Raw genomic sequence first — 19,085 nt, 5'->3', positions numbered from 1 at the left:
GCTCTCTCAAACTCGCCATGCTGAAAACCATGAAACACGCTAAACCCTCATTTAAATAGGCATGTCTCCAACACATTTGCACCTGTTGTCATTTACGCAATCACTCTTAGTAAATCGCCCGCAAACCGCGGTTCAACCCCACACGCAAATTTCTAGATTGCGCACGCAGATTAGTACAAGCAATTTGGGATCTTAGTAGATCCAGCCCATACTGTACTCGATCAGATTTGGATCTGAGGAATTTGGAGGCCAACAGGTGAAGTGAACACCATTTATCATCTCATTACAGTGAAATGCTCTGGATTTTGTATGGATGCCACTTGACACGCCCCACCCACCTGAACAATGTTGTAGACATAGACGCGAGGGAGGTGGCATAGAGCTCATGATATCATGAGCTCTTTGCCACCTCCCTCGGGTCATTCCTGAGCAGGTTTTGCAGTGTGGGAGGGTGCATTGTCCTGATGGTGGCACCACTGCAATCAGGGAGTTCCATTGCCATGAGGGGGTGTACTATGTCTACAACATTGTTCAGGTGGGTGGGGCGTGTCAAGTGGCATCCATACAAAATCCAGAACATTTCACTGTAATGAGATGATAAATGGTGTTCACTTCACCTGTTAGACCTTTTAGTGTTGTGATTGATTGGTGTAAATCTGACTATTGGCAATAATCATAATCATAATTAACAGATTTTAGGTTGATGTGACACATTGATGCTTATTTTGTCAGGTAATTTATTTACTGTTTTGCACTGTTTTCGGTTTGGGTCATTCTTCACACAACTGAGCTGAAAATAATAAAATAATAATAATACAGCAGAGAAAGAGCTCAGATACTGCATAGCCTTATTTACTGTCATGTAACTCTACTAACATAGTACCTTTTAAACACTTCATGATGCCATCCACACAGGCTTAAATTAATTATCTTGCATGCTGCAGCATTGCCATCCAGATAGGTTGCAAACAGAATATAAATACACCAAAAACACAAAAAACAGAATTCAGACCTGGCATCAGTAAAGCTCTTCAAAAATCAAAAATCAAATATTAAATCTACTTCAAAAGCATGGCCTCAACCTTGAGAGGATGTTACAGGAACTGTAGAGCAGTGAAAACATGAAAAACAATGTAGTGTATTTAACTACGTAAATCCCAGGTAAACAAATTTGTTTTAGCATGAAGCAAAAAAAGAAACATTATATTAGAACACACTTTTGCATTTCTTACAAGTTGTTGCCCTTTTAGATGACTTCTTGCTTTTCATTCCTTTTGCCATATCAGATAAGTTCTTTGAAACATAAAGGAATTAAAAACTCTCCTGAGACTTACAAAAAGTAATTTACATTGGTGGTTGAGTATGTCATAATGCTCCATTCGCTGATATCCAATTTACATCGACACAAATGTAGTTTAAAACACAGCAAGTTTGATTTTTGGTGTCACAGTTACAGTAAACTGCATTCATAGAAATCATTCACAGTTCCAGTTCCTCATCTAATATCATGACTATAACTAGATATTTAGACAATCAATTTGCCAGTGTTTAAAATCGAGAGAACAAAATGTTGAGGTTATCTTCTGAAAAGTCTGACAACAGTTTCGTTGGGGTTATACAGCAGTGAAGTGTTTTTTTCTTTGAGCACAGCCAAACAAAGGCTTTTCCACACAGCGGCACAAAAACCTAAAAATAAATAAAAAAATAGCATGCTCAACCAGGGCAAACACATAATAAAAAAAAAAAATAATACTTGTTATACAGGCCTTAAAACGTGTACGAGGAATTTACTTTCAAAACCAAACCAAAACATTGTAAAGAGAAAACAAAGCAGCAAAAACAAAACAAAACACAAAAAACTACCATACAGCCTCACAGAATTACTAAAAACATACAAACAAACAAACAAACAAACAAACAAACAGGGAGCATTCTCCAGGAACACAAAACAAAATGACACAGTCAGCCTCAGTACAGACATCATATAGTGGGGTGGAAAACAGGTTGTGGGCAGGACTTGGTGGAAAATTACTCTGATTGTTGAGCTCATGTGAAGCCTGATGGAGTGCGTCAGCAGCCAGCTGGGAGTCCGTATTTTTAATGTTGCTTCCAACTGCTTCTTCAACACAAAGACATGTAGTCATTAATAATCATTTCAATAATGAAAATGATTTAAACATGATGCCCAGAAAAATACCTTAATGCAAACACATTACAATCACGTTTATCTTGAAGGGTTGTTCCAGTTTACTACAACCTAGATCTTTATTCCCTTTATTTTGGCCATCAGTCCAATCAAATATGACTTGTACTCTCCAAAGTAACTGCTGTGATATAGGAACACAGTGACATCACATTTACAACAAAGTCAAACTAGAATTAACAACTGCTGTTCCTGAGCTATGGCATTGAATAATGGTGAGAACATTTTTCCCTGAACGTCATGTCTCATTGAAGTTGACCTTTGATGTTTTGGATATAAAAAGGTCAGCACTTCATCATTTTACCCTTTTAGACATTTGTGTAAAATGTTGTCATTACTGTCATATGAATTATTGAGTAATGACCAAAGTGTGTTTAGAATTGTCCAAAGACCTTGACCTCTGGCCATCGAAATCTTTTCAGTTTATCCTTGATTCCACGTGGATATTTGTGCCAAATTTAAATTAATTCAAGAATGCCTCCAGCCACAGCTGAGCTGTCGCCAGCACAGAGGAGTAAAAAACTCCAAGCGCCAGAACACAGTCAAGGTCAGAAGTTTACATACACTTGTAAAGAACATGTACATCATGGCAGTCTTGTGTACCAATGATTTCCACAAGTGTCATTTTTCTGTGACGGAATGAGTGGAACGTGTTGATGAAGGTTCTCAGTCATCCAGGTCATGGTAATTCTAAGTGCTGTATCATAGGCAACTGGACTTGTTTCAGTTTCTTGAAGATGTTTCACCTCTCATCCAAGAGGCTTCTTCAGTTCTGAATGAGTGGAACACACTACTTTGTCAAAAAAAAAAATCATGTAGTTCGGTTCAATAATGAATTGATTTTCACCTGAATTATATGCTTTTGATAGCCACCCACAAGCTTCTGGTCGTCCTCTGGCTGAATCTTTAACCACTCCTCTTGACAAAATCTGTGAAGTTCAACTAAATTTGATGTCTTCCTGGCACAGACTTGTTTCTTCAGCACAGTCCACATGTTTTGAGTCAGGATTTGGGAAGGCCGTTCCAAACCCTCAATTCTAGCCTGATTGATCCATTCCTTTACCACTTCTGATGTGTGCTTTGGATCATTGTCCTGTTGGAACACCCATCTGCACCAAAGAGCCACTCTTCTGACTGATGATTTTAGTTTTCCTAAAGAATTTGGAGATAATCCTCCTTCTTCATCATTTACTTTCTTTAGAGCAGCATTTTGCTGCTCATTGTGGTCAAACAACTCCAGTTTTTGTTTCCTCTGACCACAGAGTTTTCCTCCAGAAGGTTTTTTCTTTGTCCATGTGATCAGCAGCAAACTTCAGTCCAGCTTTAAGGTGCCTCGTCTGGATCAAGAGCTTCTTTCTTCCACGGCAGCTTCTCAGCCCATGTTGATGTAAAACAGACTTGACTGTGGACACTGACACCTGTCTTCCAGCAGCTTCTAATTCATTGCAGACTTGCTTTTTGGTGGTTTTTGGTTGACTCTTTGGTTGACCCTAACCCTAACCCTAACCATCCTGACCAGTTTTCTCTCAGCAGCAGGTGATAGTTTGTGTTTTCTTCCTGATCGTGGCAGTGACACAACTGTGCCATGCACTTTGTACTTACAAACAATTCACTTCATGAATGTTTTTATGACAAAGTAGTTTGTGTTCCACTTATTCCATCACAGAAACATGAGAACTGTAGAAATCATTTGAACTGAAGACTTCCATGATATACATGTTCTTTACAAGTGGATGTAAACTTTTGACCGCAACTGTATAAATGATGCATATGCACAAAACCATGCATAAATGACAATACATAAACTGGGTACATGAATGTCAGTACTAAATTTCACAGTAATCCATCCAATAAATGTTGGCCATGCCGTGGCTAAAAACACACAGTGCGGTTAAAATGTCTGTACCTCACATCCACACACTTCAGACCAGCTTGGACATGGTTTTCTAAAGTGACATGATCTTTAAAAGGTTGATAAAAAACTGGAGACTGAAAATAATCTGAGGGAATCACTTTTTGAAATAGTAATTTAGGTTGTTAGCCACTTACACTGATTATTGTGATTTTTTGCATTCTACAAAGCCATACCAATCAAAGGCACATAAATAAGTTTAAAGTTAGAAAAAGTAGGATTTTCCTCAAGAATACTGTATAGATTCATACAAAAGTAATGCCTCTCAATCATCACTTATGACCAGCTAGAAGTATGTAGTGGTGCCTATATCCACAGAGACCCTGCCCTCTGCCAGTATTTTCTTATTTTGCTGTGTTCAGGATGTGTCTAGATGTCAACCTTTGGGCAGTGGGCGTGGTGTGCAGCCCCCAACCAATACCATCACAAACCGCAACTGACAAATCTACTCACTCCATCTTTGATTTTGAAAAACTATGTGTTCAATTTCCCTTTATACTGTAAGGAGCTTTCAATATAAGTGTTGGTGGAAGAAATTCTGAGTCTGAGTGAGATTGATAAAGGGGTATAAGGGGTATCAAAAGTTATGGCCTTTAAGTACAAAATTCTCTTTTTCATACTATCCTTCCACTTCGGGGAAATGCTGTCCAAGGAGACACAAAGAGAAAAAGACTGCAACTTTGGATGCTATTTAATTAATATTGAATGTGATTAACCCAGAATGCTGAACATCATATTACCTTCAGATCAATTTGGGAATACATTTTTGGCCAGAATGAAAACTGTGGATTTTTCCCCCATTATTTATATTGAAAGTTCATTAGAAGGGGACCCTTTAAAGGTCAGTATGAACAGGAGGATTCATTACAGCAAGAAAAAACTGTTCATATGTCCACCTGACTATAGTTTTAAGACAGACTTGAAAATGTTTCCTTTAATTATGATGATTCCAGATTATGGTTTACAGGTATGTGTGATCTTATGTGTGAACTAATGATGGAAAGTATGAATAACTTCAGCAGTGTGTAGACTCACAATTTGCTCATGCAGTGTTGTCTAACTTCGCTAGTGCAACACAATCTGTGAACTTGCAGTAGGTGCTGTTATTCCCACTGACATGTCATAGGAGTGGTCAAACACACAGAGAGCTGTTACTATGGAAACAGTGTTAACTGTATATCCATTCATGAAAATGAGGCTTGTGAATGTACATCTACTTTCAACAGTGACTGGGATTTGTAAAACAGAACCAAGTGTCTGCACAGCTTTATAAATATGACATAAAGAATGTGTATGCAAGTTTTAGTCATGAATCTCTGCAAAGTTTAATGCATTAATGCACAGTAAGATGACCAGATAGGTTTAAACAAACAGTGGAGTCACTCATTGCCTCTTTTGTGTCAATTTTTCTCTTTCCATTTTTTTTCTCTCTGGGACAGGAAGATATTATGCCCATTCTTACTTAGACTGACAAAGCTCTGATTTGCCCACAAAAACTAAAAAAAGAAATTGATGAGCACAACACCAGACAGATTTGAATCACTGAACAAGTCAGTGATATGGGCGGCAATTCACATACTGTATCTGGAACAAGGCGACATTTTTATCCACATTATCTAAATTTGTGGTTTCCAACTGGAGGAAAAAAATCTAATGGGGTTTCAAGATGATTAATGGGATGAAAGAAAAAGGATAGTATTTGTTTGATGGGTGACATGGTAGCAACAACTTATCTAAACCATTTCATTGTGAGGTAAACCTGAGAATGAGCACACTGGAGATGTCAGTAATAACCCCTCATAACACAGGAAAGTCAGAGGTTAAAGTTGAAAAATCTGTCTTACCCTCTGACCGATGTGTGCCCCGTCTGACTTCTATTTAACAATGTCACCATGTTATGAGATCTCAGCGATTAATTTGTGGGGATCTATTGGGTCTGATGATGGCCAAACCGATAAAAACCTACAAAAATAACATACAAGTTGTGGCAGGGCTCTAGACTGTGACCAAAGTGGTGCAGTGCGCAGGATAAAATTTTATGTGGCCCAATGTGGGAGAAACACCACCCTGCAGAATTAAAAAGCCCCACAGTTTTGGACGTAGCAGTTCCAGACCCACAGATCCAGTCAATGTTTTGATAACCCTACACAGTGGTTAACTAAATATTTTGAAGCTAAATTAGCTAATGTACTGTAAACTGGGGAAGCTTTACTCTGTCACACATCACATCACTACATCACTCACATTAGCACACCTTGCAAGAATGGTAGCTGTTGGTGTAATTTTCTTCAGTCTAAAATTATTAAGCCTAATTAGTTAAGCCAGCTGGCAAATTGTATGATGGATGGATTTGTTTTTAATGTCCTCAGACAGAAGAGGTGCCTGGTTTGTTGGATAACAACAAGCAGCATCAACTGAATGTGCTCCTTTGAAAACATCAGTGGTGAGTTTGTATTTTTAATAATGTCGATTTAGAAACTATGCTGACTTTGTCACGTTTTGTTTTGCCTCACCACTGTTTCATGTGCTCGCTCACTGTGGTCTTGGTAACATTAGCCTAGGGAGCATATTTGATCTGCTGGTTAGCCTATGTGTTTATGACTCATAAACTGTGATCTGAGTAATGTTGGACTAACATGCTGTTTTAAGACAACTCAGGAAAATTCAGTTAGAAGCTACAAAAGTACTGAGTGCTGAGCTGAACACACTGACTTTTAAAAACGTCTTTCTCTCAGGTTTCCTGCACAGACATGAGTTGAATATTGATTTGCAACACACACACACATCCCTGGAAGCCCACTTGGATGCGGGGTGGGCGTAGCTTGGCCCTACTCCAGTGCAGTTTGATCATGGATATGGCTCAGCTCAACTTGGTGCAGTAAAACTGGTGGAAAAGCAAATCTGCGCAGCTCAGCTCTCTTCATCAGAAAACAACCATACAAGCTGACTGTGCAAGCGGACAGGATGGCTGGTTGGGTAAAATAATGATGACTTTCCCCCAGGAGACTGCTGTTCGTGTCCAGTGTGAAACCAAAAGTCAATGGTGACTTATTTAAAGTTACTAGTTAACTTATGTCACATACATTAAGTAACTTAAGATATGTACATACATACAATACATTCATAACTTACTTACATAAGTAATGTACTTATTTTAACCCAAACCACGATTTTTATCTAAACGTAACCAAGTAGTTTTGTTGTCTTAACCAAACTGCAAGTGTATGATGAATGGCCGGGACGCCTGTCACTGGTACAGTGCAATGGTCATGCTGTGTTGATTGCGGTGATACATGTTGTTTTTGGGAGTCACTGGCAATCGACCTCATCCATTGTTAGGTATGAGGATGTGTTGGTGTAACCAAGTGAGAAAGTTGGTAGCACCAAACATTAGTCTGGAGCCCTGTATGGTATACTAATAGCAACATGTATAATTACTGTTTCAAATTTGCACTTGAATTTAAATGTAACTTGATTAGACTGCCTTCGTGTGTATGTATATCAAAAGTGACAATTCTCACCTCTTTTATTCCATGTAGTAAAACCGCAGTGCTGTTAAACAGTGTGGTTGTTCTCCTCTAATTTCTTGCTCTCCTCAGGTGTTCCCACCTCCTTCTCATTAGTTTTCCAGCTTCCTTGTCTGTGGTGAATACAGGATTACAAAAGTGTGATGCACCTCTGCGAAAGAATAACATTCTTACCCTACTACAGACTGCACAGTCAGCCACTCCCCAGCAAGCTGCAAACTCATCTTTTCAGTATGCACATACCGTGTTAAAACTCTCTGCTCTGAATTTACACCTGCTTCTGCTGTATCTCCATCTGATATGTGCTCTGAAAGCCTCCCACCCTAAATCCTCAGCTGCATATCACTTCTTTGACATATGTGATAATTTCAGGGCAGACATTGTTCAATCTATTGTCAGAGACTGTGGCTGTATGACCACCTTCCTTCTCATTATTAGACCAAATCCACTCTCAAGACTACAAATTGTGGTCTCTCCTTCTGTTTAGAATGTTTAAATGTTTAAAATGTAAATGTAAGTGTTTTTATACCTTGAATTCTTCATGTAGAGCCAGTAGATGAGTCCCACCATGGCAGCAGCTATTAGAAGCCCTGCCACGACACCCACTATGAGCTTCGCCTGGTCCTCTGAATCCTCCTGAGAGCCTGAAAATAGACATCAGTACTCTGCTTTAGCTTCCCAACAGAGTACTTAGCTCTGATGCAAACACAGACACTGAAATCATAAAATCAAAGAACTAGGAAAAAAGTTTCCTCTGTATATCATCCTCTGTGCTGCTCTATGTGACCATTTTAGCTTGGGTACACTACAGAGAGCCAGAGTCCTTTTCAAACTCGCTGCAGTTCCTTAAATCACACAATAAAGTTTCTTCTGCGGACACTTTATTGCTTCGTCTTGAGTTTATAGTTCAGTAACTTGTTCTAGTTGTTACTGTGGCGGCAGAAAACCATACTAAGTTGAGTTTTGTTTATATTCTGGGAAACAACAGCAGTGCACAACGAAATGTTGGATATTTTGGAGATGAAGGTTGCGGCTGGTGTGTTCCTTAAAGGATGAGGTCATCAAAAAATGAAAATTAAGTCATTACCTACACACCCCAATGTGATGGAAAGTCGGGTGAAGTTTCATAATCAACAAAACATTTCCGGAGCTTCACAGCAAAACAGCATTCTCCTAAACAACTGAAGTAACTGGGGACTTGTTTTAAAACGTAAAAGTCTCATTAAGATCCCTTATTGATGCGAAAAAGTCGTTGCTTACATCCTCAGTGTGGTCTAGCTCTAGCACCCACTTCAGGGAGTTAACGCTTTTAGCTTAGCAGCGACAGTAAAGATTTTAGCTTTAAAAAGTGTGTAAAAACGTCTTTTTAAATCACTTTGGAATCTTTGGACTTTCGGAGTCAAACAAGCCGTATGGAATGTTTTGTGGACTACGAAAGTTCACCTGATTTTACATCAGCATGGTGGGAGTAGATAAAGACTGATATATATTAATATTTGGGTGAACTATTCCTTCCTTAATATAAGAGAGTCAGTGCATCAGGGAAATGACAAAATGCATAATGTCAGAATGCCTGTTCATCACATTTATATTAATCATTCTGATTTTCTCACCAGGTTAATTGCAGCTGTGCTATGGATGCTGAAAGGCACTACCTGTGACTTCCCAAAGGAGTATCCTGTAGACTGACATTTTTGTACTACAGTATAATTAAGGGTTACAGGAATTGAAAATGGTGGGTGATGGGAGTAAGTTTTGAAATTAACCATATGTATCTACATCAGACACGTTGAGTTACTGAAGTTTCATCTGTTAAATAGGCTGTATATTATCTACATATGTGTTTTTATGGAGGATCATATAATGTACTTTAAATACAGTACACAGTAACACTGTATAACAACCACCAATAATAAATGGTAAATGTGTTGTTAATTGAACTTTCACTGTTAACGAACAATGAGTTCACACACAGTATTATTTGAAGGTGAAGGGATGAATATGGGTCTGTTTAAATGAAGAGAGAGTGATGGGTGTTTACTGGATGCATAATCAAAATATCTACCAAGATAACAGTAAATCTGCCACGATGCCAGGTTTTACCTCAAAACTAGTTTGATCATTTGAAGAAAAAACTTTAGAATCTCCAGTTTCTAAACTAAAAATAAGGGCAAAGGAAAACAAACTCTTACCTTTATTCTCAATGTCCTCTTTAAAAACTGAAACAAAACATAAATAAATTAGAACTCGTAAAAAGAAAAGCCAAATAAAAGCCAAACTATGCGTATGCTGTTAGTCCAAAAACTCCAAAGTCAAATTTGGCACTGAGAGAAGCCTGGCCAGGTGCAGCCTCACAAAATGAAATCAAACATTTTACTGATTGTTAAGTAGATGGGGGTACTGCCAACTTGTTTGGTCTAGGAGTGGGTGGGGTGGTAGTTGGGATATGTTTGTGCGAGACCGGGTAATGTTCCAAATCTTCCTTAAAGTTTTCAAGCCTGTTTTTTGTGCTATATACAGTGGTGCTTGAAAGTTTGTGAACCCTTTAGAATTTTCTATATTTCTGAATAAATATGACCTAAAACATCATCAGATTTTCACACAAGTCCTAAAAGTAGATAAAGAGAACCCAATTAAACAAATGAGACAAAAATATTATACTTGGCTATTTATGTATTGAGGAAAATGATCCAATATTACATTATCAATCCACATTCTCATCCAAATCCAGGGGGGATGCTATTCTGTTTAGAAAATCTGTACCATTTCAATTATCTGGTCTCATTACTGACCCTTCCGGTAGACACCCGAGAGTTACAGGACACATTAACAATATTCCTATCACCTGTCTTAATATTTATGGTCCTAATATAGATGAAACTGACTTCTTTCGGAAGGTTTTTAATTTGCTACCAGACTTGAATTCTACTAATCTGGTTATAGGTGGTGATTATAATTGCTTCAGTGGTCACTTTGAATAATCTGATTAAATCCTTCAATTTAGTAGATATATGGAGAATACAGCACCCAACAAAGATTATTCCTTTTTTTTTTTTTACATGTGCACAAAACATATACTCGCATTGATTATTTCATTATTGATTCTAAGCTGATCTTAAATGTATTACATACAAAATATCAGGGAATTTTCATTTCTGATTGCAGTCCTCTCACCATGTCTCTTAATTTGGCCTTAGCTAAAACTTTTTATTCCTGGCACTTTAACCGATTATTATTGCAAGACAGTAATTTCCAGGATTATATGAAAGCAGCTATGGATGATTTTTCTATCAGTCAACGATAATGACCATGTTTCAGATTCTATTTTGTGGGAATCTTTTAAAGCTGTAGTATGAGGCAAAATTATTGCACATGAAGCTTCCAAAAAGAAGGAAAAGCATTAACGCCTTTTGGAAATAGAAATACAACTCTATGAAGCAGAGAAGGCATACATATCCTCTCTGTCCAAGGATGAAGACAACACCATTTTAAGTGATCAGAGGGCTATTCCAGAAAGGAGGTTCAACAAACTCTGAGTTTTCAGTTCCAGAACAGCTGATCTGAGTTAGGTAAGTCGACTCTGAGTATGTTAATTCTGAGTTGAGCTCGTGCCTGATGACTAGTAGAAAGCCATCATCAATGGAGCTCCGATACTGTGATTCACCATGGCAACAGGGGGGAAAACAGGAAACAGACATTTTCTGGGGAAAAAAAAAGTAACACGGCTGCGGCCGTAATAAAAATCACTGACAGAGTTTTAGATGCGGTCGTCTTTTCATTTTGAATTTAACATCACTTTCTTTTATAATAGCCTTTGACAAAGTGGTTGAATGTTGTTCAATGTTTTATTTTATTTTATTTTAGGCTATTTTAGCTATTTAATTTAAATCGGCTGAAAATGAAATATAAAAACAGTCCCACAATGGCTCCTCACTTTGGTTTTATTTCACATATTCAACAAAGTAAAAGTTTATTCAGTGGATATTTTAACTTGTAGTAGCTTTTACCACCAACAGATGCTGTTTAACACACATCTGTGACCTAACATCCTGCTGAGTAGATGAACATGAAGTGGTGCTCACCTCCACCTCCACCATGTCCGCCAGAGGTAGAGGAGCTGGTCCTGAGTCAGGTCACTGGGTGACCAGAGGCTGAGGGCGTCACTCACCCCCAGGACCCAACATTAGAGGCAGACACACACTTACTGTCTACAGATTGAACTAGAAGTCATTTAATCTTATACTCAAGGCGGCGGCAAACTAGAACGAAAGTTACAGTTGTAACTACAGTTCTATGAGTCCCGGATGACCGCCAGAGGTGGTGCTTTAAGCACTGGATAACTCGGCCCGCGCTAGCGCATGTCAAGTATGAATAACAACAACACCTGTGACCCCTGCATGACCCCCGGGAGGCTATATCTTCCGGTGTCAGCAGGCAATCAGCTCCCAAAATCGTACAACTGTAACTTTCGTTCTATTTCGTCCCTACTGACCGCCAGAGGTGGTGCTTTAAGCACTGGATGACATATACCAACAGTGTCATGAAGAATCCCACAATCCACCTTACTGATGAGAGGTTGAAGACCCAGGGCAAAGGACCATGCCCAACGGGTGGGGAGCAGCAACATTAAGCCGGTAAAACCGATGGAAAGTACCCGGTGACGACCAAGAGGCTGCAGCACAGATGTCATCCAGGGGTACGCCTCTCAGGGCAGCCCAGGACGTGGAGACACCCCGTGTTGAGTGTCATCTGACCCTCGTCGGCAATGCTTGACCATTGACCCTGTAAGCACAACAGATGGTGTCCACAATCCAATGAGAAAGGCGCTGTTTGGAGAGGGCACAACCCCTGTTATGACCCCCATAGCAAACAAACAACTGTTCCGTCTGCCGCACATGTGCAGTGGCACTGATATAGGCAACCAGGGCCCGCACAGGGCACAAAGCATGCAACTCATCATCAGCCGCTGGGGGATCAAACCGCACCAGGTGAATAGGGCGGTTGATGTGGCCATGGGGCAGGGTCTTCCGCAGAAATGCAACATTAGGCCACAGGGTCACCCCTGAACCATCAGGCCCCCAACGCAGGCAGGACTCGCTGACAGACAAAGCATGCAACTCCCCCACCCGTTTCGCTGAGGTGATGGCCAGAAGAAAGGCTGTCTTCAACGACAGCCACTTGAGGTCAGCCTGTGCAATAGGTTCAAAGGGTGAAGAAGACAGGGCCTTCAGCACCAGGGAGAAATCCCACGCTGGAAACCTGGGGGACACCAAGGGCCGCAGCCTCAATGCCCCCCTTAGAAATAGAGACACCAGCCGCTGGCGCCCTATGGTAGCATTGTCTATCAGGTCATGCTGCCATGAAATGGCTGCCACATACACCTTCAAAGTGGAAGGTGCACGGCCGTCATCCAGGAGAGACTGTAAGAAAGTCCAGAACGGTGGCCACCGGACAAGAAGTGGGGTCCTTCACCAGGCAGAGAACCTCCTCCACTTGCTCTCATACTGGAGACGGGTGGACAATGCACGAGCATGCGAGATGGTTCGTCGGACAGGCTCAGTGCAACCGGTCAGAAGCGTGTCGGGCCCTGCAGCGGCCAGGCCCACAGCTGGAGATGGCAGGGGTCGGGGTGCCAAATCCGACCCCCTAGCTGTGATAGGAGATCTTTCCTCCCCGGAAGACACCATGGCGAGCCACAGCAGAGCTTCCGCAGCAGTGGAAACCAGGGCCTCCCTGGCCAGAACGGGCTACCAGGAGGAGGCTATGGCCCCAATGAAGGACCCGCTGCAGCGTCGGGAGGATCAGAGGCAGCGGTGGGAAGGCGTACAGGAACATGCTGGGCCACTCGTGCCCCAAGGCATCCTGTCCCAGAGGACTGTCCTCCTCCATCCAGGAAAACCATAGGGGACAATGGGTTGACTCCCTCGAGGCAAAGAAATCCACCTCTGCCCTACCGAAAACGCCCCAGATCAGCTCGACAACCTCTGGGTGTAGCCTCCACTCCCCCGGCGGAGGCTTGTGCCGAGAAAGGAAATCTGCCACCTGATTCCGGTCCCCCGGGAGCCACATCGCTCGCAAGCTCGACAGACGGGGAGGGGCCCATGTCAGCAGGCACTGGGACACCTGCAACAGTTGCACCGACTTGGTGCCCCCCTGATGATTGATCTGGGAGACCACTGCCTTGTTGTCTGACCGGACCAGCACATGTTTCCCCTGCAGGTGCAGTAGAAAATGTAGGAGAGCCAGGTGGACAGCCTGCAGCTCTAGCACATTGACGTGCTGCGTGCGGTCCCGAAGAGACCACCGTCCCTGGGCGGACCTGCCACACCAGACTGCACCCCACCCTAACTGGGATGCATGTGTGGCAACCGTCTCTCAGAAGGAAGGAAGGACCCCCAGAGGCGCACCCCCCAGTAGGAACGCCCTGTCCTGCCATGGCGCCAGGGCGCGGACGCATATCTGAGACACCCTGATCAGCTTGTGCTTGTGAAACTTGGGGTCCAGATGGAAGCTGTTCAGCCACATCTGGAGCGGGCGCAGTAGCAACAGGCAGTCGATGCAGCTGTCAGTTTGCCCAGGAGCTACAGGAACTGAATGTAAGGTAGCCGCCTGCCCCTCTTGAAGAAAGGGAAGAGTTGGAGGATGTCGTCCACATGTTTCTTTGACAGATAGGCCTTCATGGCGACCGAGTCCAGAACCAGACCCAAATAGGCAGTCCGCTGAGTGGGGACCAGGCAACTTTTTGCAGTGTTGACAGTGAGGCCCAGTCGGGCCACATGCAACAGAAGACAGTCCCGGATCACCTGGGCTTGGGAATGCGCGCACACCAACCAGTCGTCGAGATAGGGCAGGACCTTCATGCCCCCCGCCTGCAGAGGCGCCAAGGCTGCCGCAACACAACAGGCAAACACCCTTGGGGACAGGGAGAGTCCAAAGGGGAGCACCCTGAACTGGTAATGGTGGCCCTGGAAGGCAAGCCTCAGAAAGGGCTGATGGTAAGCAGCGATCGGAACATGAAAGTACGCGTCCTTCAAATCTATGGACGTGAACCATTCGTTGGGACTGACCACACGCTGAACATCTGCTGTAGTCAGCATGTGGAATGGCAGAACTTTTATCTACCTGTTCAGGCCTCGCAGGTCCAGGATGGGCCGTAGTCCACCATCCTTCTTGCCGACGAGAAAGTAGGTTGAATAGAACCCCCCGGGATGAAGGAGGGGGTCCACCGGTACAATGGCACCTTTGTCCAGGAGGGTGGACAGCTCCTGGGCTAAGGTTTGGGCCTTGGCCGGGTCGTCGATGGATGTCATTTTCACCTGGCCGAAGGCTGGGGGCCGGTGTCGGAACCAGAAGGACAGCGGTCGGGCTTGGAGGCCTGGGGCTGACGTGGTGAGCGGCGCACGGTGGAGTGAAAGTTGCCTGCCGGCTTCTTAGCATCCCGTCGTGACGGCCGCTGACCACTCTGGGGAGGCAGCTGTGGAGGACGTGGAGGGGCAGATGGAAAAGCTCTCGGCCTACTGGAGGTAGGTGCTCTCTTGTGAAGGCCCGCAAGCCGCCGCCTAGTCTCATCAGCTTTGGCTGTGCGATCCAATGCATCCAAAGCTGCAGAGCCAAACAGCTCTCCAGGTTCCGCCGGCACCCTGCGAAGGACCCTATGAGTCGCCTCCGTCAGGGGTGACTGGGCCAGCCAAACGTGACGACGAGTGTGGACAAGCGTTGACATAAGTCGACCCAATTCTCTCGTCTGACAGACAAAAGTCTGCAGTGAGGCATTGCAGATGTCACGGATGGAGTCATCCACCTGAGCATCCTGCAGGGAAGCCGAGAGGGTCAAAAGGAAGTGGGAGAGGGTGTTTCCAAGGCGGCCGATGCGCGCTGCCGTGTTGTAAGCTCTGCAGACATAGTCATCAGTGACCTTACACTGGGCAGAAGGGCACCTGGGGTCCGACTTCATTGCCTCATCCGGAGATACAATCAAGGCAGCAATTGCAGGTTCCACCGCTGGCATGTGGAGAAGACCAACTGCCTCAGCACCCTCCATGGCAGCTAAGGCTTGCTCATCCGACCCTGGCCTGGTGAGGGCTGACGTGTCTCCCCAGCAGGAATGCAGATCTGAGAGCACGTCAGCGATGAAGTGTAGCCTGATATTCGCTGTGCGGCCGGAGAATATAAATGACGGACTGATGAGAAGCGGTCTACTGTTCGGTTCAGTCCTTGTCAGGGAGTGAGAGCTCATCTAAATGAATCTAAATTCTCCTCCTGGTGTAAAAACTATGTGAATTATTTCTGCTTTAACATGATCGGACTGAGAAGGAAAGGACAGCTGTTGTCAGACAGCTCCGTCAGACTCAGGGTTTCTTCAGGTAAACCTGCCAGTGAGCAGGTTAGGTTCACAGAGTAAGTTACCACAGTACCAGACCCAGAGTTTAAGTTACCTCTCTTTCTGGAACTGAAAACTCAGAGTTTCTCTCATCTCAGGGTTAACAAACTCAGAGTTTTCACAAAACCCGCTTACCGGAATACCCCCCAGGTCAATAGGTAAATACTTAAGCTGAGACAAAAGCAATTTGAACTGATTGACAAGCCAGGCAAATTGTTGGTCAGACAACTGCAGGGTGCACAGGCAAGTAGGTCTAATTTCAAAATAAAGTCTTCATCTTGACCAATCCACAAGATATAAATAGCAATTTCAAAGATCTCTACGAACAGTTATATACTTCTAATTGTACTGCATCAGATAATGATATAGAGATATTCCTGGATTCTGTTGATTTACCTAAAATTAGTGAATCTGTTAAAAATGATCTAGATTCAAATTTCACTGTTAGAGAAATTAAAGAGGCAATTCAATCATTTGCAAGCAGTAAGGCCGCAGGCTCAGATGGGTTTGGTGCAGAGTTTTTTAAAGACTTACTGTGATTATATTGCCCCCTTGCTGTTGAGAATGTTTAAACATTCCACTGTTAACATTTTTCCACAATACTTTTATCTACTGGTGTATATATATATATATATATATATATATATATATATATATATATATATATATATATATATATATACATATACACATGTATATATATATATATATATATATATATATATATACACGTGTGTACATAATATATATAACTTTAGACCTCTCCTCCCTGTCCTTATCAACATTGGAGTGGACAAATATGTTTGCTTTATGCAAATATATGTTTATTGTTATTGCAACAATCCAAAACAATGACAAATACTGTCCAGAATATTCTCCAGAATAACCTCAAATGTACTGCATGCTAAAAAATAGGATGAAAACATAACATGGCAAACTCAAGCCCAACAAGCAACAACAGATGGGCATACTGACCTGAATGTAACATTTCTTAGTAATACTAACACAATGTAGTGTCAATCTTTACACTTGTGAAGGTTAACTAAACAGTGTTAATCAGCCTGTAAGCTGTAGCCACCCATTTAGCTATCACTGTTGAAGGTTTGTCTAATGTAGAGTTGTTCAGACGTCTCCGTTGCAACAATACAGTGTGGTCTGCCTTTAGTTAGGGGGAGGAGGGCTCTCTGCATCAGCTGTGTGCCTGGCCAGCAAGTGGTATTTGAGACTCTACGTACTCCGTGGTAACTCAATTCGCATCGACAGTAAATGCAAATAACTTTGTTCTTGTGGGGAGAACCATCTGGCAGGGCTTTGAAGCTGAACTTGCCATTCAAAAAACCCTTATCTTTTCTCTGTTTCTGCAGATTTGTTTCTGCTGCCATCCACAATGTTACTGATGCATCGCTTCCCGATTTCCCAAACTACGGGGCGGGCCAATGGTCATAATGTGCGTGCATTAATTGTGCGTCAAAAAATGAAAGGGCATTAAGAGGAATTTGCATTAACGCGTTATTATTGAGTTAACTTTGACAGTCCTAGAATATATCAATCATCTGCCTGGGATGGAGATCTTGGCATGGAGTTGCATGAGGTGCTGTGAAGGGAGGGGATGGATTCATCAAGGTTCAATTAATGCAAGGTTGCAATCCAGTTAAAGGTTATGTACAGATAACTCTATTCTAAAGAAAAAAGAAAAAAATTAATCCTAACGTTATGTTATTTGTGACAGATGGAATATAGCAAAAGGTACTCTAAGGTACTCTAGGCTCTCTACTTTCCGGGCTTGCGTTAAGATTTTCCCTTTTTGGCAGTATATTTTTAGTTGGTATTGCAGAATTTATTATCTAAATATTGAGCCTGATGCACTGATTGCCTTGTTTTGTTGTTCTGAAGCCTCTCTTTCACTGCCACATACTGTACAGCAGACTCATATTCGGTATGTCATTGGCAAAGAGAATAATTCTAAAGGAATGGAAGGCTACCAGTGCTCCTTGCTTTTCTAGATGGATTAGGGAACTTGTCTCAGGGATAGATCTTGAAAGGCTCTGTAGCAACTCACATGGGTTATATGAAAAATTTGAAAGTATCTGGGGCCCAATTATTAGACATTTTAATTTTCCGGATCTTAGTGGAATGCCCCGTGGAAGTCCCTGTTATGTAATATTATGGGATATTCTTTGTCATATGTTTTGTTCAGGCTGTATACAGTATATCTCCGTCTGGTCTGGCTTTCTGTGGTTGTTGTCTTTTGGTTGTTGTTGTTGTTGTTGTTGTTGTTGTTGTTGTTGTTGTTGTCTTTTGAAGTGGGGTTTGTGTGTTTGGTAGTTGGTTTGTAGTTGTTTGTTTTGTTTGGTCCGTATGATGAAAATTAAATATAATAAAAAATAAATAAATAAAAGAACATTTTACTAATTGTGCCTTGCAACAAGTACCGCGTATCTTGGAAAGAGGGAAGCAACAATTTACAATGATTTCAGAGCATATGCTAGGCAGTGGCTCTTAGACTGTAGAACTGTGAGACAGGTTAAACACCTGTCAATAAATAAAGGAAGTCAGCCAAACCCAGGAGATAGTGAAGGAGGAGAGATAAAAGTTTGTTCAAAGCTCAAACATTAGTGCTTTACCACATAGAAGCATTAGTGCACATCTCTTTATCCTTGCAAGCCAACCAACCAAGTTTTTGACAGGTATCAACTTACCAGAAGAAACATTGATGGTCATGAAATCTTCTCCCAGCTTGTTGCTGACAATGCAGGTGACAGTCAAGTTCACCTTGGGGATCACAGTGATTTTATGGGTGGCCTTGCCATTGATGTAAGTGCTCTCCTCCTAGAGACAGAAAAAATACTTAGGACTAAGAGGCTTTAAAAATATTAAGGAAAAAATCTCACACAAGTAGTACCCTCTTAAGCTGCACACACATTATTGACTTTTCAATTCAACCTGATAGTTTGTCTATTGCTTGACAGGTGTGTAACATTTGGATGGGAGAAAAAACACTGCATTGTCGACATCGAACTGAAGTCGATACACTGGGGTCAGTAAACACAGAAATGCAAACTG

General features: G+C 42.2%; 1 protein-coding gene across 4 annotated transcripts in view; it reads right to left on the bottom strand.

Moving 5' to 3' along the window:
- Positions 1-720: 720 nt before the first annotated feature.
- The window catches only part of alcama (activated leukocyte cell adhesion molecule a), a 120,040-nt gene continuing 101,675 nt past the window's right edge, over positions 721-19,085 (bottom strand). Inside the window, exons 12-16 of one of the 4 annotated variants that reach the window (XM_073479785.1) lie at positions 18,722-18,851; positions 9,835-9,861; positions 8,172-8,286; positions 7,637-7,755; positions 721-2,119 (exon numbers count right to left, since the gene is read on the bottom strand). In XM_073479785.1, the coding sequence (XP_073335886.1) occupies positions 7,671-7,755; positions 8,172-8,286; positions 9,835-9,861; positions 18,722-18,851 (357 nt within the window). In that variant the 3' untranslated portion in view covers positions 721-2,119; positions 7,637-7,670. The remainder of the gene's footprint in view (positions 2,120-7,636; positions 7,756-8,171; positions 8,287-9,834; positions 9,862-18,721; positions 18,852-19,085) is intronic. The other 3 variants (XM_073479784.1, XM_073479786.1, XM_073479787.1) reach the window with 3 other exon arrangements.

Source organism: Pagrus major, chromosome 13, assembly GCF_040436345.1.
Source record: "Pagrus major chromosome 13, Pma_NU_1.0".
Classification (NCBI taxonomy): domain Eukaryota; kingdom Metazoa; phylum Chordata; class Actinopteri; order Spariformes; family Sparidae; genus Pagrus; species Pagrus major.
The sequence above is the reverse complement of the archived record's forward strand: the minus strand, read 5'-3'. Positions and strand labels throughout refer to the sequence as shown.